The sequence below is a fragment of the Gnatocerus cornutus genome, chromosome 1 (genome assembly GCF_029298725.1).
Source record: "Gnatocerus cornutus isolate USDA-ARS CGAHR chromosome 1, icGnaCorn1.1, whole genome shotgun sequence".
In the NCBI taxonomy this organism is placed as follows: domain Eukaryota; kingdom Metazoa; phylum Arthropoda; class Insecta; order Coleoptera; family Tenebrionidae; genus Gnatocerus; species Gnatocerus cornutus.
Window position 1 is genome coordinate 29,393,430 of NC_142233.1, and position 25,291 is coordinate 29,418,720.

The following is a 25,291-nucleotide window of genomic DNA, read 5'->3' on the forward strand; positions in this document are numbered from 1 at the left end:
TAGATTAGTCTGATTGTTATCGATTTAAATTACAAGTCAGATTTTGAACTGGGTCAGTTAATTTAATAATGTTTAGCTCTGAATTATATGAAGATATTGATCTATTCCTACAATATTAATTCAACATACGCATCGACTTACAAAGATGTTTCTGTTGATGAGTTCTTAGCCTAAAGCGGTTTTCACAATGAGAACCGTGTAAATGAACGTAAATTTCTGTGTGACTTGAATTACAGTGTGCACAGGGGGAGAGTGAAATTTGATTATTTTACATAAAATTAATCTTCCTTCTTACTTATAGATGAAGAAAAGCGTATTTTAGGTTGTCTATATTACGATAAATTTTAGTGGAGATGAAAAAAAAACGTCAAAAATGATAGTGTTTTATTGGTTGAAGGTTAAAAATTTTGCAATTTTAGAATTTTTTTAACGGGACAAGTCAGAGACCTGCAGTTGATACATGTCAATTGTGATTAATAGATGGCGTCACAATCGAATGCCAAGTTTTTTACTAATTTCAAAATATATAATGATAATGAAAATGATAAAAACATAAAGTTATAATAAAATATTTATAAATATGCACTGAAAATAATAAAAACAAGTTTATTGATGATACTCTTACAATTTGGCAAATTTGGCGCCTACAAAAAATTCTCTGCAAAAAAAATGAGGCTTTACCTCAAACTTAAAATTAAACAACTAAAAATAAAATTTATTGGAAAAAGCCCACAAAATTTAAATAAGGTCTGGTCAACATGCAAAGTAATAAATTAATTAGTACTCTGTTTATTTTTTAACCTATACACACGTAGTTATTGATGAAAATTAATGTAGTCATAAATAATATTTTATATTGTAGTTAAAACTGTGCAATCAACTTAATTCCGATTTTATCAAGGTTTAGATTAGATTTTATCAAGTCTAAAAATAATAAGACTCCAACATTCTTCGGAGTTCAACACACATTTTTGAGATCGTTTGAGCGCGTAATATTTTAAAACTATTGTGCCGATTTCATATTGGATCGACAGCCTAACTCTTATCCTCGGAGTTAAGAAGTTGATCGCGTTAACTCCGCGTTCCGATGAAATATTTGTCGCTTTCCTCTAAAATAAAATCCAAGTTCTGTCAATAAAAGCGTCAAAACCATACTGAAACCCCCCAGTGCCATTTATTCTTGAAAACGAGTTTTTAAATAATAAACCTCCATTAGCTCGCTTGATTTAAAAACCCTCCAAATATTTGAATACCGCCGTTCTTTATTTCAGGTTATCGATTGCATATTAAAAACTCTACAAGGCGCGGCCGAACTTCTCCAATATTGCGGTAGAAAAAATGGAGGTTCGTACACAAACAAGCTTTGCAAATTAATTTCGGATATCCTTGGTCTAAGGTATCTTCGGGTGCGGCAGTCGCGACGCTCTGGACCGATTTCACGGCCGTTGTTTCCGGGACTCGGCTCGTCGTGCTTCGCCCGGATTCGTCCGGGTCCGGGTTTCAGGTCTGCTGTCCGGGCGGAGTCAGTCTGCAGTCCTTTTGCAGCATGGGGGTAGTTCTCTTTGCTCCGGGATTACAGAGCGCAACACCTGGTTAAGTGCATACGCGTGGTCGACGGCCGGAAGTGGTCCAACACTTCTTTTGGCGGCGCATCGCCGAGTGTCATTCGTGTCAATTTACGTGTCTTTTCAACGTTACAACGATATAAACTTCGAAGTGTTTTTGTTTTGTGAATGTTAGCATGTGTTTGATATCGCGGGATGATGCGGGAGTTTACGCCCACGACGACGACGTTGAGATGTTGTGCTGAGGCTACGCCGAATCCTAAGTAAACAAAGGTAGGCGACTTGCATTCATAAAGGCGCTAAATAATCACTAATTTAAATACTTGTTTATAGCGGCGCCGAAAAGCTTAAGATATTTTCTTGGAGAATGCGCGAATTTGAAACAGATCTAATTAAACGATTCTAATTCGATAAATTTAATATAAAGGCTTGAAATTTATTTGCTACATAATTTTAAACGGCAAAAAACCTTCATTTAAACAACAAAGTAAATTGTTGTTTTTATAGTTTTTTTTTTCTGCAAATAACACCCAAACTCACACAGAGACAAACTGTGATAAAAAAATCCAAACATTTGTTTAAAAATACACGCATAAAAACAAACAATTCATTTTCTGTGGTCGTAAAATAAAAATTTCTATTTTCAGATGTACATAACACATAACACATAATGTATTATTTATTTTTAGTTGTCGTAAACTAAAAGCTTTCCAAGCTTTATAGTTAATATCATAATATTCATCGCTTGTATTTACGAGTACATGAATATATTTTTCGAAACATGCTTTTATTAAAAAAAATCTTATTCAACTGCGCTTGCTGTTGCTAAACATCAGTCAGTGATTGACGAGCTACTTTGTAATTTATGCATATTGACCAAGTTGAAATGCATCACTGTTTGTTTATATTCAATTTTGCATCAACATCATTCCCATATAAAAATGTAATGATTTTTATTGTTATTTTCAGTTTGAATCAAATGGAGATTTTTAAAAAACATTGTTTAACGACTACAAAGAACTGTAAACACAATTTTATTTAGTGGTCCACTTTTATTTGTCGTTTAATTATTTTCATTGCTTTTGTTCTGGTTTTCAGTACATACATTTAAATTAACAGCTTGAGCAAATAACTTCACATTTCTGCTGGTTAAATTACACATAAATCTATAAATCCATATTTGGAGAATTTGTGCTTTGAATTTACATGTTCCTAATACATACCTAGATACGTCATAACTACCAATTTTGGGGTTCTGTATAAAGAGCGGTCAACGAATTTGTTTGCTAATAAACAGATATTTTTTAAACTACGTTTTCGGAAATATTGGAGGAAATTCGGACAGATTTTTACATTTTTTTGCAAATATTTCATGAATTAATATCGGCTGTATCGATTTCTCATTGTGATAATCCAGCGCGTTAAAATGCTTTGCTTTTTCTGGTGAGTTTTATGAAAAAAAATCGAAATTTCAATTTTAGTTAAACTTCATAAATACGTGAATGTGAATATTTACAAAATGATTTTTGAATATTCAATAAACAAATTCTAGCGAGTTCCGGTTCAAACTTACAAACGTTTAAAAAAAATTCTTTTTACAATATTTCAAAAAATGAAAAATTCATTTTAGAGACAATTAATATAAATCTGTGATAGTTACAGGTTACAGATTGATAGCCGTTTTACAGTATACTAATTAAAAGAGAGTACTTACATTAGTACATTATTTATTCATTAATCGTTTCTGTGTGCTTTAGATATTATCTATATGACCCATGATATTAACACAACACATTATTATATCCTGTAAAACATTGGAATATTTGTTGTAATAATCAGAGTACTTACCGGCTTTGATTACTGGGCTACATTTAAATTTAATACTTCGAAAGAGCTAATTAAATGAATTCATTTATATAAATAGAACAAAATCAATGAGAAAATGAATCATTTATTTATAATGTTGACAATGGAGAATTCCATTTGCGTGCTCAAATATCTCGGAAATTAGAAGATACTGAAAGATCTGACAGTTAATGGTTAAGAAACTGGGTTACATGTCGATATTGTAAGCTATTAAGGATAAAAATACGTTAAAGTTAATGTTAAATTATAGCAAAGAATATGTACATTGTATTACATTTATTATATCCTTCTTATAGTTTATCCGTTTTTAACGCGAAGATTTGCAGTCTTGGATATCAACTACCGAATATTATAGCAGGGACTTTTAAATGTTTTACGATTGTTTTAATTACTCGTAAAGTTGACCCAGAAGTGTAAATTCTTTTATTGCAGATCTGGAAGACGATTGTTAAACGAGACAGACGTGAAATTAGAACCAGACAGGTTGTAAAACGGGACTATTTCAAATAATGTCAAATTTTGTGGAAACAATATATTAACAAACTGCTCGGAACGAACCGAATTTTCTGGATTACGGGCATTACAATAGATTTATGAGAAAATTCGAAATCTTAGAAATTGAGCTTAATACAATTCTTACAGAAACGTCGATATGTAAAGCTTCTTATTGAATACACAAAGCTCTCCCTCGTTGAGTTCGTTTTATAAAATCCAACATTTCGTGGTCAACTGATGTAATTACTGGATTTTATAACAATATAATCTGTAGATAAGATTCGAGGATAAACAGAACGCGAACGTGAATTTCTAACATTGATTTTTTAATGCAACTGAAAAATTGTTTTTTTGTGTCATTCTTATATCTTTACAGATCACGTACGTGCCATCCTGGATATCTTTTTATTACAGACTGGGAGCTCTTCGCGCAAAATTTTATGATAACGTATTGCTCATATTCTTATACAAATAGACGTTATTTGTAACTGTTCCTCTATTTAATGGAGAGTACGCCGAATGCTTTCATTGAGTGATTAAAATTGAGGCAATTAAACGATAATACTTAAAATAGTGCAATTTCAATAACAAACAATTTGAGTACTGAAGGTGGAAAACCGATTGAATTTAGGTGAAATAATTTGTCACTACAAAGCATTGCAGTACACGCAGTTTAAAGCTTTGAGTTGATCAAATTAAACACGATTAGATGCAAATTACAATATCAGATGACTATAGCTAGTTAATTATACAAACATTTACATGTGATTATTTACGCCTTATTTGCAGCGTTTGCAACAGTTAATTTTATGCACGTTTTGGAGTAAACAACTTGGGACTAATAAATTCCGTGGCATTGTTTACAGAAAATTATTAGTTTTACGTTAATTTCTTTTTATTTATTTTTAGTACGAGTGGAATTTTTAATTAAAATTTATATTCCGACATGAATATAATTTACAACCTCTTCAGTGTAATTTTTTTTCTTTCAGTTGGGTCCAAGCAAATTTAACGTGTTTTAATAAATCAATTAGCTCTATAAACAAACAATTAAAAGAGATACAAGAGGTTTGAGCCTGTAATTAAATTTTTGGAAAGAAAAAATATTATTTGTGGCTAAATTCGTTTCTGTTCCATTTGATCCCTTATTGTGTGTCTGGTATTCCGATCTTCTTCAGTTGGTTTTCATTAAAATTGAAAACAAAACGATGTAAAACCTGAAATGAAGTATCGATGTTGAAATTTTAAAAACACCTACTCAAAACCTCTCACTTTTAATTAAAGAATTTATAAATGCTTTGCGTGCCAAGTTGCTATTTCCCTGACTTCCAAAAGCTCACCTGCCGTAATTTTTTGTTAAATTATTCCTTCCAAAACCGCCAAAGGTTAAAATCTTGGAAACTTCAAAAGCCTGAAAGCCCCAAAGCGCCAAAAATGTTATTAAAGTTTATGAGAAATACATAAGCAAAAAACTTCTACAATTATCCTGATTTCCCCTTTTCTTTAAGACAAGCCAGTTCCAAGTTTAAATCGCTTTAAAAACAACGTTTTCCTTATTATCTTATCATGGAGCTCACCTTATAAAACGAATTGAAAACTAATGTGAAGCTTCACATTCCTAATTATAGTAACAGAGGGTTTGGATTTTGCCTTCATAAAAATTTTCCGGGCCATGTAATTTCGGTTAAAAATACAACGCGATGAAATGTCGATGTTATTTTTTATGATTAAAAAATGATCGTAATATTTTCATTCAATTCGGATTAGGTGGGTGGTTTTGTACATCAAAGCATTCATGAGGTATTGAACGAAAAAACGTATAATGAACACTAGTTAAGGAATTAGAGCAGACTCGTGTCTGGAATTTTAAAAATAAACAGGAATAGTCTGGCTGAAAGAATATCTCATCCAGTAACGACGTAAAAAGATAAAGCAAAGGTATACAGAACATCCTTTAAAAGGAATATAAATTTCGCAGTTAGAGCGTAGGTAAATAGCGTAAGCAGCAGCGTCATGCTTTTAATTAAAAAATTAGAGGCTTTCCAAGCCTCGGAGATTTTAACCTGGAATTAATTAAATTTTTAAATTGCGAGCAATTGATCTAGATTAATTGAATTAATTGCAGTAAAATTGTCTCTATTCACTGACTTGCACTGTTGTTTTTCTACAGCACTATATAAAATATCTAATTAATTATGTTAAATCTTTTTAAATTCCAAGAACGTGAGGGACAAAATCTTCCATGAAGTTTACTCACTTTTATCCTCTGTGAGTTCAAAAAGCCCCGAGCTCATTAAAACTAGAAACTAAACGTGTTTTAATTAAATTCATCGTCTCGGGATTTTTTATTTAAAAATAAAGACTAAGCCGAAAAATATTGAATGGATATTCATTAGATTGTATTAAAATCGAGCGCAAACTTATTTGCATGAATATGCGAAGACGCTGTTTACGAACTTGTATGAATAATGCAAATTGCAAGACGGGAACCCGAGCAGATTGTTTAAATTTTTTGAAGCCGACTCACTTCTGTTGCTCTTATATTAGAAATCGCACGATATTGCGCGTGGGTTCCAAGTTTTTTATATTTTGAAAGCCAATGGAAAAACGAGAAATCTAGCTAAAATGCCCTCGGAGAAAACCGGGCCCGAACACATATTATCGAATTGCCAGTTTATGTTTCCTGGTCGCGGGACTATGAGATTTTTATGTGTTATCTCTAATATTGACATTTATTGTTATGGGGCCATCAGTTTAATTTGTTTGTTTTAACTCGGATAAGCCGTTAAACTAATTTCGCAAATTGAATCTCAGTAGCAAAGAGGAGAAAATAATGAAGAAAAATCACTAATAAATAAACCCAAATGGCCGTTTCTTTTTGTCTTGTACACATAAAACGTAAGAGTGGCGTTTATCATCAATCCCGATGGTGGTTCGACCACGGCGAGGGAAGCACGTACTGAATTCCCAAGCATTTATTTGTAAAATCGCATAGATCTACCCGTTTTTCCTCCACAAAACGAAATAAATAACAAAAATTCGGCAAAAGTTGAGATTCAAATAAATGTACAGAGGGAAACATACAATTTTAATTTTTGGGGTAAATTAGTTCACACCGAATGAAAGATTTAAGGTCCCTAACCCTTAAGCCCGCAACTTTCTTAATTATTGAGGACGTGCGAAATGAGATTACGCTAATTCAGTTTATTATTTATTCTACGTACTTAAATTTTCCGAAAGTTGCTCGAGCTCTAATAAAGTCGGTCTTCCATAAACTCAAACAAATTTAAATCTGTCTAACTTAATACATCTTATAATCGCTATCCACGGTTTAATTGTCTTTCCAAAGAAAACTTAGATGGTATTGGAAAGTGGCGAAAGAAAGCGGAAAACAGGAAAAATTATCAAAAATTTCGATCCGATTTGGTGAGAATATTTAGCTTAATATAGGTAACCCAACTACGCCTTTTTCATCCACTTGTAGGAGCGAAATTTTATTTTACAGTTTGGAAGCAAACGGTATAATGACATGTTCTGAAGCTAGTAGTGAAAAAAAATCATAAAATTTGAGAATAAATTTGTTTTATAACAAGAATTTCAGTTCTTTTATTTTGTAATAATTTTGTAAAGAAATTAATTGAATTCGATAGTCTCAGAGACATCGCCACCTATTTGATCAGGAGACAAATCCTTGGAGAAATAGAACGAAAAACCTAGTATTTGGGGCTTTGCTTCTTATTGCAGGAGGGCTTTGACCCTTCCAAACGGCAATTAACTTCCGGTGACAACTCCTTTTATAATAAGGGAAAATAACTGGAATAATAATCCCGTTAAGATCATCGACAAGGGCTGCAATAATGTAAAATGGTGTAATAAAAGGCGAGAGAGTTTGCACTATTTAACCTCTTCGAGGTGGAAACTCACATAGATGCATTTAGTGGCCGGCAATTTACAGAGTTAACAAAAGAAACTGAGCCGCAACAAAGCAACCCGAAATTTATGCGACCTTTTTCAGTCATTTCCGTTTGTAAACAAACGAGGGAAAGGAACTGTGGAAATTTTGCGTATGTGGCTTTAGGGCGGATTATGCACATTTAAATAATTGTGGGTCAGGACAATTTGTCTGACAAATTTATTTTTAAATGAAACACGACTGTGACCATCACATTTACCGTGTCAAATCAAGGAAACAACACGAGTGGACACAGTAAAAGTGTGCTTAAAAGGAATTTCTTCTTCTAACATTATATTCCACATAGTTTCCTAATGCTTCTTGTCTGCTCCTTAAGCGCTTTGGCTCAAGACATCGGGATCTTCTTAAGCTGAGATTCTCAACTTGAGCAACAGCCAAATTGTTTCCATAAACCTAACAACATTTCGACTTTTATGATCATGGTTATTATTATTGAGTTTCGCTAGCACGTGCCTCCAAATTAGCTGATGAAATGATATTTGTATGGTAAACAGGCGCCTCCTGATTCCTTCTATTATAAAACTTTTTCTATAGTGGTTGCTTCCATAACTGACCATATAAATTGCCTTCTTTTAAAGCGCCGAGTCGCAAAGAAAAGTTAAAATTTCATTAGGAGCTAACTTGGAAATAATCAGCGATATAAAAAGGGTTTTGAGGGCATAAAACCTTTTCGTAAGTGATTTTTCATCAGTCATCAATGAAGATTTAAATAAAGATCTCACAACAGACAGTAAACTTTATAGCTCCATTAAAACGAAAATAAAAACGAAACGTCTGCTTAAATCAAAGTAAACATTCCGGAGAAGATAAAATTTTTAATTATGAAAAATTGGCTCACTTCATGGTTGAAATGCGGATAATGATGCTGTTGTTTACCGAATAAGTGAGAGCAGGAAAATACTCGCAATAATTTCTAAAACGGTTATTATGTTGTAAAAGGGTTTAGCGATTCCGGGAAAACGCACCCTCTTCCGACCATCTCTCTTCTTAAACTTCCTCCCATACGATCCTTCTCTAGACTCATTCTTTCCAAATTATTGATATTAATTTCAGGTACCTTGTCGGTTTCAAGGGGTTGCTCTTGCGGAAAATGTTGGGTAAACTAACGCGATTATCAAAAGATCAAATTTTAAATATTGACTCGATGAACAGATTCATTGCATTTTCTATTAGATTTAAATGAAACTCATTGAACCATGAAAACTAGTGATAAAACTGGTGGATGCGCCGGTCTAGATTCCCTCTTAAAACCACAATAAATTTTAATCTTAAAAAAATGGTACAACCTGAGAGGCTTTGAAATATTCAGCGCTTGTATGCAATCCTAAATTACGTACAAAAACAAATTACATCTCGAGACCCAGTGCAGATCCTCTTAAGAATAATTGCATTTTCTATCTTTTATCTTTCTCGTCTGTTAAATTAACGACATCTACAACTCCTCACGCATTTTCTGAATCACACTTCATCTTCTTCATCCTTCGGGCTAAATATAATTTTCCAGAGAATATTTGTAGATAATTACCCGTTGTGAGATGGTGTGTGAATAATGAAAACATGTTTACCGACCTCGATGAAATTTCATAACGAAATCACTTCTTGCTCCAGGTTATCACAGAATTAATTAAATTAAATCATAAAGAGTGATTTATTGTCCCAGTTCTTTTGAATCTTTGCGAGTTCGCATTTAATTAGGTATAATATTTTAGAGTAATTAGGCATCCGAAGTGAGAGAAATCTGAAAGAAAATCGTCGCAAACTCCGGAGGTGCTGAACTTTTAAGTTGTTAAACTGATGATGGATCGCACGTTTTATAAATCCGAGCACCATATGAGCTTGATCTTTAGAAAAAGATTCTTGACAAATTGGCAGGAGGTCCACACGTGACTGCTATTACTTTAAACAAAATAGGTGAAAAATTAAAACTGGGAACTTCAGAATTACTCTCAGTGAGCTGTTCTTCAAAGCGGCAGTTGCAATATTGGGAAAATTGGTAAGCGGAAGAACGACTTGCACTGTTACCATCATTTATTATTTTCTACAATTTTGTCGGTATGTTTAAAACGAAATTTATGGACCGCATCAATTTTATTTCTGCCGGTACCATTTGCTGCAAAACTAAGATTACAAGAGTTTACATAAGCTTGCTGAGAGCAACATGTGTGGGATAATACACTAAAAGTAAACTCCTTAGCTGAATGAATTCGCTTTAGTGTTATTAAACACAAATGTGGATAATGCGACCAGAACTGGGAAAAACTGTCCAACTTATATGTAAATTTAACGAATAGTGCACTAAAAAGATCCACAAAAGGAACTAAATTCGAAAATTGCAAACAATGCCAGCCTGAAGTGCCGTACTTAAATTCCTCGCATTATTTGCGCCCTTCATGACATGTTTAGTGGTCACTTCATAATCAGAGTCCATTGTTTGAAAACTAAATTAGTCTACGTATAGTGGACGGTTTAAGTTATTAAGTCGGAATTTATTTGCACGCTCGTAAAAACCAAAACTCTTTGAACTGTTTGGATTTATAGATTCCAATTTTACTAATTCAAAATATTCATATTAGGTAACACAACAGATCTAACCCAATTTGAGTTAAAGCTTCAATTTGCTATGAATCATGATTGATTGTGGTACTGGCATAAAGTAGTCGTTTACATAAACTCGCTTTATGTGAACTCCAGTTTGTCATAACTTCCAAAATACGACATTAAAGTGCAGTAATGAGCACAATTTTTAAAGATTCTTCGATACGTTTCTGGACGCTGTAATAAGAAGTAAGTGTTTTGCTTACATTGCTGTTCTCTGACACATGGATTTTTACGAGGGAATAATTCTGTACGATAACAGTTTGTAATGCCGCGGAGAATTGTTTTCAAAATTATTTTCCAATATCTTGGTCGAACAACGGCAATGAAAATATGAGGAGAAGTACACTTTTAGTAGTTTTGTTTGTCGAGTATATTGAACGTTCAACGAGTAAAAAAGCAGCGATTTACTTTCTAATATGTTCACAAAAAGTGGAGGCAAGTTTTCTAATTTATGGAATTTCTTTAGTCGCTCTGGATAATGTTAAATAAAAACAAAGAAATTTTTAAAAGAGAAATTGGTAATTTAGTTTTTAATACGTCTCCCAGTGGGAGTTTAAAGATATGAAACGTGATATTTATCAGTTTTTATCGAAAGAGTTTTAAACTAAATTGTACGTCAATTTTCCTGCAAAGAATTTACCGATTTACAAACGAGCAATTTTAGAAATCAGCAGAATTTGAAAGGGTTCTTGTTTGACATTCCGCAGGAATTGTAAAAGGATTAAAAATCAAGTCGCTCTGTTAAACGACCAATCACATAGCTACATTTTAAATTTGGCGCCTACACAAAATTCTCTGCATGAAAAATAAGGTTTAGAGATAATTGCTCGATGTCCACTCTCCTGTCTAAAGTTTACAAAATTCTTGGGTGTAAATGAGGCGTTCAATTCCTTAGGGAGAAAATTAGGGGAAAATTGAATGATACAATGTTTTAGGTTAACACGTTGTCAAAGTTGGTCAACATCCCGCATTAATTAATGACCTAATTAAAGGTTTGTTTCAAAAAAAAAGATTTAATATAACAACTGCTAGGGGTTGCTGCCAACTTTACTTTTTTAATGAGTGGAAAGATAGCAGTAACCTTATTTTTCCAGCAGAGGAGTTTTGTAGTCGCCAAATCTAAAATTTGGTTTTGTGATTGGTTATTCAGTAAATAAGCAAATTACATAATGCTGAATTTTTTTAACTTCTGCAACTTCTGTGGAATGTCAAACAAGAAATGTCACATTTGTTAAATTGTCATTAAATTGTCATCATCAGTCATTGTTTTCGAATTTTTTCCAACAGGTTACTAGATATTTGATTATGATTTTTATCATTATATTTTGCAATTATTAAAAAACTTGGCAGTTGCTTGTAAAGTCATCTATTAATCAAAATTGATATTTATCCATTACAGACATCTAACTTATGTCATTCAATTTGTTCCTTTGTAAATCATTGCGCGGAAAAATCACGTATTGTTTACCTATTATAGGTATATGTAAAAAATATAAATAAAAAAGAGAGTCAGATACGTCGCAAAATGCTGATTTTCCAAACAAATAAACAGACAGGGGAGAGGGCTTTTCTTTCTATAAAATTATTATGATTGAAAGATTTTGTCAGGATATTACATTTTTAGAGATGGCGTCTAACATTCCTAGTCCACAGGTCTTTTGCGAAAGTTCCAAAGGTAGAAAGCGAGCTGTCAGTTAATGTTCCTCAGCCTTCCATCGATTTTCCAATAAAATAAATTTATCTCTATTTCATTGCACCGAAACCGAATATATTAAAATAATTGAAAATTCTCTGCTCTAGTCCCATTTGAATAAATACCATTTTCCCCAATATCCGCTATATTACACTAAATAAAACGTTATTACGCAAATTCGGTTGTCGCAGTTATGACAGCCGGAATAGACAGATAAAATCCTGAAAATTGATGAAATGCAGAAACAATTTCCGTTTTATTGCTGTCATTTATCACATCATAGATCATATTAATGCAGCTGAAATGAATGTGAAAAACGACGCGTAAACGGACTCTCAGCACTGCTTGGCATATCTTCCCCCGAAATGACGCTGTTGCGGTTGGATGTAAGTCATCAGGGTTGTTGTTAGGGGTTGACCGTATGCTTCATGTTATTAAATTTAACCCGCCTCGAGCGCTGCGGAGGTTTATTTAAAAAACTTCTCTCAAGGCATCGGTAATCGTCATTAGTGGTGTTTCGGCTTTGCAAAAATCCCTAAAAATAAAAGACATTTGCTGCTGCAGTCATTTATCATTTTTGGAATCATTCCGAGGAAAGAACGGGGCGCGTGAATTATTGTCGGGCGTGACTTTTTAAAATTGAGTTAAAATCAGATTTTTAAAGAGTGCGGAAGTGAGGGCAAATTTCTAATTAAGCACTAGTCTTCTGTAAAGGAATTGCCACTTTAAAGAGAGCAGATCAATACTTTGAAAGCGTTATTGCTGGAGACTTTATTAATATGTTATTCATGTCGTGGCACTTTCTACTAAGGGAAATTGGTGGGTGTGGAAGGAGATGTCTTTAAAACAGACCGCATGGGAAGAAAAATTACGCGAAAATTAACATAAGACTGTTTTAAACGTGTCAAGACATCTGATCCAAATGGAATTTTAAAGCAAGAAAGTCTGTCGTGTATAGACGACGAAAATCTGATCAAAAGTTCGCGAGCTTTTAAAGCGACTCCAGACTTTTTCAATTAGAGTAGAACCTGTCCTTAAAAGAAATAATTTTGCTAACGAAAGAAATCCAGTCCGGTCTAGGTAAATAGTCTCTAATGGTGACAACACACTTAGTTTAGTTTACAGATTAGGAGACGCACGCAAATGTCGTAGCTGTCGTGTCTGAGTCAATTTACAATTCTGTTGTTCTCATGTGTTATGTGGAATTTAATCCCCGAATTGTCTGAAGCCCTTGGAATTCTGGATTATCACCCCTCTAAGCGATATTTGTGGTACCTGATGTAATTTTGATTGTAAAGATAGCAGGTGTACGATTTGTACTTAATCATATCTGTATAATAGAAACAGACATTTCGTGTCTGCTGGCATTGTGACAATGTGGAAGCACATTTTAAAAATAATTCGAAACCACAACAATAGCTTAGAAAAAATGATGCTCGGAACAAAACGAAGCGGATGAAAATTTATTATGACGTCGTCATCCTAAGAATTGCATCGAATCATAAAACCCCAAGAAATACGAAGAGGAGGCGTTCCATTCTTCTGATATATCAAAATTCGTAACACGAACTTGTGCCGACATAAAAATAACCATTTTCCTAATAAAATTTATGTGACATTAATGAACAAGCAGAGGTGTAGATTTTATCGTGAAAAATGACCAGAAATTTTTCCCAAATTAAATTTCTTGCAAAATTGACAGGACGCGACTTTGTGCAAAAACAACTTTGTTGGTATCGATTCAGTCCATTTGCGTGTGCCTCTTTCTCGCACTTATAAACGACAGATCATTGCGTTAAAATTGACCTGTGCGTAATGAAATTCTGGTTTCCGTAGGCGATTCAAATCTGTTGAACGACTTAATGGATCGCAAAGAAAGTGGAAACTAGAATAACCATTTAGAGCTTCCAGTTTGAATTGTTTTCCTTATCGTGTTGTTCCGAGTGTCATCCACACTTTGAATAGCTTTCGAATGAATTAATTCATCGTGGTGAAACTCGGTGTGGAAATTAGTGAGATTGATCTTTTCAGCAGCTGTCTTTGATTCCCAATGGGTGTTATAACTCTTTAAATCCTCGTTACAAAAATATTTGTCTTTGGCGAAGTTGCTTTAAGCTTCAATCTTATGAGTTGTAGATGATGGATTAAAAATTTGCATTTTATTAGAGGAGCATTACAGGTAATTGAAAGAAAGTTTTCGGAACCTCATGGTTTATTCAAGTGACCTTCTAAAGCTTCATCAAATGGTTTGTTTAAGTGCCTATAAACCATTATGAACGACTAGACTTACAAACATTGTTATTTTAGCAACGACTTCAATGAAAGAATCGGAAAGCTACAGTTTTACCGACTGTAATATATTCCCGTTTTCAATTCCACTCACCCGGCGCCTCCACCATTCTGATGCTTTTTGGTCCACTCGCAGAAAACTCCATAAAAGTAGAGATTGTCTGAGTGAATTAAATTTATTAAAGGTCATTAATGTTTACAAGCTCTAGCGTCTAGCCAAGATTTAGGTTCAGACCGTTTGAAATAATGCAGAAAATAGAACGGAAGAGGTAAATTGCTCATGGCGAAGTTACGCTTTCTCTAGAAAATTTTCGATAATTTCAAGGTGGTGGCTACAGAATTTATGGCATTATGGGAGTAACTATTTCTAGTCTTGAGGGTGAAATTTTGTTGCAAATTGTGTTAAAATGGAAAATGCGGTATTTACGCGTGTTTTGCTCCCGAAGGTAGCAATTTGCAATGCAAAGAGTCAGTTGCTTGAGTTTAAAAGGCGTAAATAAAGAGTTGGGAAACTAACAAGGATTCTAATAATAAACCTGACATATGTAAAAGGTTCTGATGATAACGTAAACATGGAATTCAGCGTAAATGTATTCTGTAAACGCTTCGATACATCGTTGGAGAAATTACCATAAAAATGTACCGGGAAGATTTATTTCTACAAACGTTTAAACACAGCAATGTACTGCCGACAATTTAATGTTATATTATTTTTCATTACAACACAAATCTAATTTGAATAACTTGAGAATTCTTGGAAAATTTTAATTTTGATTTATGCAAAATATTTTGTTTTTAAATGAATATGAATTTTTTATTTCAATTTACGTTAAATAGGTTTGATAAACAAACGGAACTAAAACAATGGTTGCTTTCATAATAAACAATATTTGCTAAAATGCAAGTATTACTAATAATTCCCAACATATTTGCTGAAAAGTCAAAAGAGGACAATTGAATCCATGAAACCGTTGGAGATGAATAAAAAATGGGGAATATTGTAATAAGTAGCAAATACTGAATTATACATAACGCTCACACAAAATGGAATAGACAATTCAAAAGTAATGCATTGTTTAGAAGGTCCCGGAATAAATAAATTCGTAAAAAAAGAGATTTTCTATTTATTGTTCTCACAAGAAGAGTTTTTCAAAGTTTTGCGCAATTGTGCACACAATACAAACATTTTCATCTTTAACAGAATGGTAGTTGGAGTAATAAACTAGCATTTATTTGTAATGGTATTAGTTCAGCAATTCTGGATAAAGTCAATACCAGACGGCATGTAATTAAAAACAACGCTTGCTTAAGGATTAGGAGAGAACTTATTGAGTTGTGTTGATGAAAATTGCACAAAAGACGAAGGAAGAGAACGAGTTACATCGATTGATTTCAACTCTACAACAACAATAAACCCGAAGTTCGTCGAGTTTGGTGTTATCTGTCAAACTGTGTGAAGTCTTTAGAACAATACGAAATGGAAGGAATTCCATTAATTCGACGCTCAAATAGAAACAGCCGCATGTGAAATAAAAGCATAGATAAGATAAAAATTGTAAAATAGGACTGTTTTAGGACGTCACAAGGAGAATTCTTAAAATACTTTCCAAATTGGTACTTTGAGCGTAATTACGACTGTAACACACAAAAGCTTTGTATTTTGTGAGGGTAAATCGTAACTATGTATGTGTGATCAATAGAAACTAAAAAATCCCTTTGTTTTCGAGGGAAAAGAGAACGCAAATATCTGAATCTCTCCACCGAATGCAAACACGCTCCCCAGATAAATCCGGAATGTTGAATAAAACATACCACCAGTTTCTTTTTTTTTAATTTGTGTAAAGATCAAACTGCCATTAGTAGGTTACCGTCAAACTACAAGAATTTATGAAAGGATTTCGAGCGTTGAAGATGACTTTAACACTTCAATAACTGTTTTTTGATTATGATAAACAAGATGGGTGCAATCATGGCCTCCACCCTTTAAAACCATCAACAACTGCCATTGTCATTCGCTGCTATTAATATTCATCACGAGAATCCAAATGGGCCGTAAAACAGAAACAGAAATCATTAATTTATACAAATGCCTGCGATGTTTGATTAATATTTGGGACGAATTCGAATTTACGAACCGCACATTTATAAAATCAATACCTACCAACACATAGTCAGAGACATATTTTCTGCCGACGCCGTCAAGGCACGTCATTAATCTTTACGAAATTTATATCTGTAAGGTTTGCATGACTGAACTGTTTGTTTTGGAGATGCGTACAGTTTCATTCAAACAGACCCAGAAGTGGGAGTGAGAAGATTAACCCCGCTTCGGGGGTTCCCCGCGCAAAAAAATCAATCACTGCCAAACTTGGTACAACGCAACCAATCAATCTGTTGTTAACAATGCCAACAAGAAGAGGCAAATTTATTATTGCGGCTTTGGTTAAAAACTAGCAAATGTCAAATTAAAACGGGCATTTTCTCTCGCAATTTGGGTCGAACTATCAATCGATCTGTATGCTGTCATTTTCTAGATTTTGTCGGTGTACTATTAAATAAGCATCTAGATGTCGTTTATAGCGGAAAAACTGCCAACTTTACCCGTCGCAAGAAGTAGTAATTTGAGAAAATACTTACAACTTCATCAACTTTTATTAGCTTTTGTTCTTGTTGCTTCGAGTTAACGAGACACGTATAAATTAAGACTTAACAATATAAATTCATTAACTTTAAAACTCGACGTCTAATTTCCTAGCTTCTATTAGACTTTATTCTCAACATTCATCACTGTCAGATATAATCTACGTAAAGATGGATTTAACAGCACAATGTCAATCACCTACATATTATCACTCGCCATAAAAATTGGTTTTCTATTCATTACAGGAGTAAGTAGACAAAATCGCAAACAGGCACATCATTTATCTTTTGGATATTTTAATTGAAACTACTAAATAATTGACGCGGAAATTTATAATTTTAACACGAATCACGATAGCCAATTTTTATCCATCTCTTATTTAAATTCCACCAGTAATTTTTAAAAATGCAGAAATAAAATGAGTTTCCTCCTTTATTACAATATTTTTGAGCTAAAGCAATTTTCTCTGCAACTAAGATTCTAATTAAGTCGACTATCTGCTCTACAAAGGTGCACAAAATACAACAAAATAACCGATATAAAGTGAAGTTCATAATTTTTAAAATTGATGGCTTCCGGATTTTGTTTCGGGATGATGCAATCTCAAAAAAAATTTTGTAATTATTTCCAAACATGAGCTCTAATTAGTTATATATTGTAGCAGTGGCAAATATATTGTAGCTTGCTGGTAATAAAATTAAACATCAAACAAGATTTAATTATGTCAGCTAGTTGAATATTTTCGCAGATTTGTAAAATAAGCTTTAATTACGTTCTCATATAACTCTGACATTTGGGTATGTGTGTAAATCAAAGGCAATGGAGTTACAAAGTGCCACTAAGATTTACAGTTTACTTCGATTCAAGTTTATCTGAAAAATGGGTCATAAAGTGGTTTCTATCTTGTATGAGATCTAAACCATAAAACGTTTATTTTATTTTTTGAAAGCTGGACATGACTTCAATTGTAAACAAGCAATTACTGTCTAAATGACATCTTTCTTTTGATGGATATGTTGGGAAGAACGTAATTTAAAGCGATTGGAAGAGTTGCTAACGGTTTATATTTTAGAAACTTTCTGGTTCATTAATTTCAAAATAATTCCGTTTTTTTCAGAAAATTCTCAATTTTTTAGTTTTTCCAAAATCACATAGTGTTATCTTCGAAAATAATCATTTGATATCTTTCAAAATCTTAAAGCTTTAAGGAACGTATCCTATCTTCTACCTAATCCACACATTATTAATTAAAACATACTGGACTACTTTTGTAGCCAAAGTATTTATTACAATAATTACAAAACCACAAAAGTACAATTACTTTACATTTAATCTACAGTCCATAAACTTCCAAAATCATACTAATTGCCTTTCCCGAAAAGACATCAATGTAAACCTCCACAGAACTATCCCTTCCATCATAGGAAATACCAATATAATTCGTAGCGCCATGGTGTGTACCGTTATTCTTCAATTCAACCCTTAGCACTTTTGATGCCGTGAACGCGTGACTAACGAACGCGCCAGTGTCACCATCACAAGTCGTTATAATATCTTGAAGTAAAAGTTTCTCATTTGGATTTGGATAATCAATATCACAGGAGCCATCTCCATTAGTTCCTTCATCGATATCATCTGATGGTTCAGGAAAGAAATCACAATAGATACCATTAGGTTCTCCACGTGTGACTGTTGTAGGTATCCAAGTAGTGTCATTCTCAGATTGGACACCAAAAGTGAAAAGGAAGAAAAAGAAAATTCGCAACATTGTGCACTCGGAGTTTATTTTATACTGAGCAGGATATAGTGTGAAAAAACTTATTGATAAGATTAGGAAGACAATCAGGGACTAGAAATAGATTAATAGATAAATAATTTTGACATATCCTCTTTCACCTTCCCTATCTTTTTAACCCATTATTTAAGAACTAATAAGGTACCTACAGTTGGCTGCAAAAGTAATGAGCTCATGGGCGGGATGGCTCATAACAAAGTTGTTGATTACAATTTTAAAGTTTGGTTGTTGAATATTTAACTAGTGATATTTGTGCGCTTTTGTATTAATGCTGTTTTATATACCAATCTTAATTTGTAAAATATCTTCAAAACTACAACAGATAGAAAAAAACGGTATGCGCCATCATATTCAAAATTTGATGGTACATAGTTTTTTTTTGCGAAAAAGTTCCGACTCAATAGACAAAAATGTTTAATTTTTTTGTATTTTTAGCCGCCACTCATAAAATATGTATTTGACCTATCGATCTGAGATTTGGTAAGATGATAGATCTCGAGCTGCTCTTTTGGCTAATGTAAACTCGAAAGTATTAAACTTTGTTTTCGATTAAAAAAAGTTTCTTTAAAATGATCCCAAAACAACCCCTTAAAAACATAAGTTGAACAATTTGTCGGTTATTTGTGACGCTAACTCAAGTTATTTGTGCTTATTTAACCGTGCGAATTTTTAACGTACGTCTACAAATAATAGAGTTTTGGCTGTTTGGATTTATAGGTAGTCGCCAGAGAGTTTAATTTTTGAAAATTTGAAAATGATGGTGCTCCATATCTCAGAAACTAGGATAGATAAAAAGATGTGGTTTTGGTTATCGTTTTTCTCGCGATTTTTTAGTTGAGAATTCGCTCTTCGTTGTAAATTTCACCTACGACAACAAATACCCGTGTTATGGCCGATTAAAATTTTGGGTTCTAAATTTATATGAACTAGTTAGTTCTTCAGCCATAAAGCTTCAAAATTTCTTCGTTCCCTCAAATTTGTTTCATGACGGTGCAGATTAATTTAGATTCCACTTGTTGAGAGTTTACTACACCTCAAAATTTCATAAATGAGCAGTTCATGATATGAAATCGTGATATAAAGATATGGAAGAAGATTAAAGATTTTTGGAAATTGAGTATATTTAACTAATTGCTCTGTTTTCGGGGTATGCACAATCGATGAGAACAGATATGTCTTTAAAATTGAGGATTATGATTCTAAGAAATACGGGCAGCTATCAATCAAAATCTGATCAATTTGACAAGTGTCTGTCAATCATCAAAAGACGATCATAACTAAAAAAAATGATAGTCGATGATCTTTTTCCGCCAATAGTTTATTACAACTCCAAAATTACAATACGATTGTTTTTCATTTTGTTGTAAATCTACACTCCATAAACTTCCAAAATCAATCTGATTCCATTACCCAAAAAGATATCGATGTAAACTGTCACATCACTATTTCTTCCGTCATACTCTATATTAATAGCATTTGTAGCTCCATGGTGCCTCCCAAAATTTAACACCTCAACTCTTGTTACTTTTAATCCCTCGAGGTTGTAAGAAGCGTGGGTGTGAGTTTCACCATCAAGAGTAATTATTATATCTTGAAGTAAAAGTCTCTCATTTGGATTTGAAGTATCAAGTTCACAAGAGGCATCGCCGTAATTTCCTTCATCCACAAGTGTTGGTTCTGGAAAGTAATCACAATAGATACTCGAAGGTTCTGCAGTTGTAAGTGTTGTGGTTGTTGTCCAGGGAGTAGTATCATCTTCACATTGGACACCAAAAGTGAACACGAGGAAGAACAAAATTCGCAACATTGTGCACTGGGAGTTGATTTTAAATTGAATAGGATAGAGAGAAAGTGTATAGAGATTGATAAGATTAGGATTTCTGCTTTTGATACAAGGTGAAACAATTACTAATAAAAATTAACAAATAATAAGTAAAAAAGACAATAAGGTATTAGATATAGATTAATAAATAATATCTCAATTTCGAAATTCGAAGAAATACGGAAATATTCCGATTGAAGAGTCTACAGAATTTAAAAACTGCGATAATTAACATGCAACAAAATTTACTTTATTAAACGTATTTAAAGGTTAAATCTATTTTTTTTCTTTTGGTAATTAACAATAGTCTTAAAATCTTAAATAGGTAACAAAATAAACAGAAAGCAGTATCCATAACATTTATTTTATATTTTCCATCTTATACTCCAAAAATCTCCACAAACATTCTAACCCCATTCCCCCAAAAAATTTCAACCAGAAACTCCACTTGGCTATTTCCTTCAACAAATGAGATGTCGATATGTCTAGTAGCTCCATGGTGTCTACCAAAATTTAGCAATTGCACCTTCGTCACAATTTTTCCCTGAAAATTGTATGTCCCATTAAGAAAAGTCTCCCCATTGTTGGTGAATTTAATCTCTCGGAGTAAAAGTTTAGCGTCTGGATAGGAATCAGGCAGTTCACAAATTGCATCGCCATAATTCCCAATATCAGGTACCGTTGGAGAGATACCGTAAGCACAAACCTCAGCAAAATCTGGGGGAAGGGTAGTTGTATCATCGCTGTCACATTTTACACCAAAAGAAAATAAAAGGAAGAGCAAAATTCGTAACATTATTGATTCGGAGTCGCTACTGAACTGAAAGGATTAGAAGTAGGATTTGTAGATATGGAAAAAGATTAGATTTTTTTGGACATTGAGTAACTTGTAATGATTGATTGCTTTGTTCTCCGGGATTTTTATCTATGTGAGGAAAAGTGTAGAGTGGCTTCAGAACATAACTGCATTAATTTAAAGACAATATCGTAAACGTAATCGTTATTTATTTTTTACTACTGACTTGAGAATTTGTCGTGTTATCTGGTTCTGAACCGTAAAATTAGATTTTGCTATTTAAATTCGCTAGATCTTTCGGACCTCGAGAAATGATAACCATTGGGCCAGAAAAGTGTTTCGTTTTCTTTTTTGTATAATCACTATTATATTAACATAATTAAGCATGGAATTAATTTTTTTTCTGTTATCAAAAGTCAAAAGAAAGTAAATGAATTTTCATCATAAAAAATGCAATAAAATGTTAGCCACATCTAAATAATAAAAGCACCCCCATTTGACCATTAGTTACGTGGCATACCACAAGGTACAGTGACAGTTGTTCATACTGTTATTAACTGTCAAATTATAAAATTTATGGCACTCTCCCCTCTAGATTTGGCTGCGCCCTGGTAATAAGAAGGGTTTTGCTCGTCTAAAAGGCCTTTTCAGAATCAAACTATTCCCTATCCGTTTGCGTGGGACTATAGGGGTTGTGTGGAAAGGGAAGTCAGTGCAATCTCAAAGATAAATGGTTTTGATTAAAATGAGCTTACTCACCTTTTTTACAGTCTACAGTAAAAGTTTTCCGTAAAACACCCACGTTTGTCTTGTTAATAGATTTTTGTATCGAGAGCTATGCGGTAAGAAAGTTTTATTAAGAGGAAGTTGGAGAACATCTTGGGGAGAGCCTGCGATATATAGGCGGTGGTGTAAAGTGCTGTTTTTTCAACAAGAAGAATAAATTGGTGGGTCATTCGTTGAATCGGGCGATTTAGGATTTGAAAAGATTTTATATTGATAGGTATAAAGTTGGTGGAAGTACGTACTTCAGTATTTTTTAAATTTGATAAGCTCATCCTCTTGATAATGATAATTTTATTTTAAGACCACAGAATTCCAATTCATTTCAATTCTTAGAAAAAAGTAGTTAAATCTGAAGACTAGAGTCGTTTAGAAAAATTGAATTTAAAAGGATTAAACTTGTGACGAGTACTTAACTTTTCAGTTGAAATTAATTTTGTGAAGTGTTTATCCTGTGAGAGGACGCAGTGGATATTTTTTGTCGGTCAACATAATAATAATTTGTAGATGAAAATTTCAGCCAACATGAAAGTATAAAAAAGTCCTATTAACCCCAAGTGGGAGTTTTCCCCCGATGGATGCTATCACATCAAAATCATGTTTTGCTCGTTTATCGATTGAAAACCTTCGAACATTTCCCATTATGCAAATATGGTTCGTATTTTGTAACAATGTTTTTGTTCCAGAACTGTGGTGGTGTCGCTCCGTGAGAATGTCAGTGTAACCCTCCAAAAACCCCTTCCTAAGTGTCCAAGGTGTCGACTCGGTGTCCAGGCGTTAACCAGTTTCCTAACTTCCGGTCATGTAGCATGAAGATGTCAAGTGCGGGTTTCCTAGTGCTAGTCCTCGTGCTTTTAGTGACTTGTTCGGAGGCGGAACCGGCGACCGAATTCGCAGAAGCCTCCGATGGCGGTACAGCCTCCTTGCCATGCACTCTGGCCCCAACCCACCCTCCGGACAAAGTGAGTGTTGTGCTATGGTACCGGGGCACTGAACAAAATCCGATATACAAGTACGATCTGAGAGGCAGCAGACCCCAGCATTGGGCCGACGCATCCCTCGACAACAGATATTTTCTGAGGGTGCTCGACGATGAAAGGGCCGTCATGAGCATTTCGCCCACGAAATTGAGTGACGAAGAGATGTTCCATTGTCGGGTCGATTTTCACAAGTCACCAACTAGAATCACGCATGTCAATTTGACGATTGTAGGTGAGTTTTTGATGGATGAAAATTATTGATTTTATCAAACATGCACGAGCGAGGATGAGAGTTCTGGTAAAAAATGTACACTTTATGTGATGGAGAAATATGCCGGTGAAACGTCTCGGGAGGCTATCAAACTGAATGTTTAAGTTTTACTTTGAAACGTTGCTGCGACGCAAATATACTACCAAAAAAGCTTAAATTGCAAGTGTGGCCAAGGTTCAATGAGTTACGCCGGCTACAAACAACTTCAAACGTATTTTCCTCTCAAAGATCAAATAGTCTCCTTGGCACTATTAATAGTTTCTGGTATAATAACTAAATAGTTTCCGCTTAGATTGCAAATATTACGAAATCATTATTTTCCACTTCAATGGGAAATATTCCGACAATAATTTTACAGTTATAATTAGGCTGTACTAAACTTTAGTAGAAAATTCATATTATGTATCTAATTTCACACTTCCCAAAATAGGCATTTCTCTAATAACAAGAATCAACAAATTTTAGATTTTTCCTGAGTCTGAAGCCTGTTTTGCTTCATTAGATCAAGACTCTGACATATTTCAAATAAAAGTTTATTTTACTTGAAAAATCATGAAACTCTATAATAGGTACATTATTAAAATAGATAATTAAATAAGCTTCCCAAAGAACTATATAAGTCGCCGGGAAAGTTATTTTTTGTCAAGTTATTTGAGAAAAACTAATGTAAATTTCAAAAAACGAACTTTTTGATACTTATTTGCATTGAACTTTTAAATTGGTAATACGACATCATTCACATTGAGATGTCTGCTTGTTAAACACGTTATTATTTCTTGTTATTTAGATGTTATATGATAACGAATCTGGACTGATTTTTAAAGAAAAAAACACCTTTTGTCAACTTTTGAAGATTTTCTACAATTTTGAAGTTTAATACATCGTTGTGTTTCTCAGAAAATTCTGAATAATTCTTCTAATTTTTCTGTGCATAAGCAATCTAAGAACTCTTCAATTACACAGGTTTTCTAAAATGTATTCTACTGAGCTGCGTCAGCAGTCATTTTAAGACTTAATTTGTGTATAGAAATTACGATTTAGTAATAACAAAGTTTTTAATTTTTTGAAAGACATCTCAATGTTGTCCTGTAATTTCTTAACGATAAGATGTAGCAATGCATTTGTTAGCGCGTCAAAAAGGCAAGACCTCAGTCTTTTCAATGCTCATTCATCATTATATTAAAAAATTGATGTAATAATTCTTGAGTTGTAAGTATCTAAAATTGCATATGCATGATAGAATTAAAAATATAAATTTTTTGAGACATGATATCATTTTTCAAAAATATCATGAAAAATACTAATCCTGGTGGTGAGTTTCATAGGACGTATAAAGCTTATTAAAATGGCTTTCCAAGCCACAAAAACATTTTTTTTTAAATATCTCTGAATCCGGACCTGATAAAAACTGACTTTATCTTCGGAAGCAGAAGGTCCTTTCAGTTCTCCAGTACATTTTTTCTTAAAATTTATATGTAGAATAGTGTAATAAAAATTAATAAATGAATTTAATTCAAAATTCCTTTTAGCTTTCTATTTGTGGAGTAATAAATTTTGCATTAAAATCAATCAAATTACTTTTCTGTTACAAATGTTAGGAATATAAATTCAGCTCTTCACATTTGCTAGACATATCTATTAATTAGCTCATAAATTTAAAATTTAATTTCAGCAACTACTCATAAAGTTGGACATTAATGCAAGCGAATTAAACTGATATTTTT

General features: G+C 33.3%; 1 protein-coding gene across 1 annotated transcript in view; it reads left to right on the forward strand.

Annotated features, from left to right (window-relative positions):
• Window positions 1–1,738: 1,738 nt before the first annotated feature.
• Window positions 1,739–25,291, forward strand: part of LOC148181430 (nephrin-like) — a 130,834-nt gene continuing 107,281 nt past the window's right edge. Inside the window, exons 1-2 of the mRNA XM_088044651.1 lie at window positions 1,739–1,838; window positions 23,003–23,528. Coding sequence (XP_087900777.1) covers window positions 23,126–23,528 — 403 coding nt within the window. The 5' untranslated portion in view covers window positions 1,739–1,838; window positions 23,003–23,125. The remainder of the gene's footprint in view (window positions 1,839–23,002; window positions 23,529–25,291) is intronic.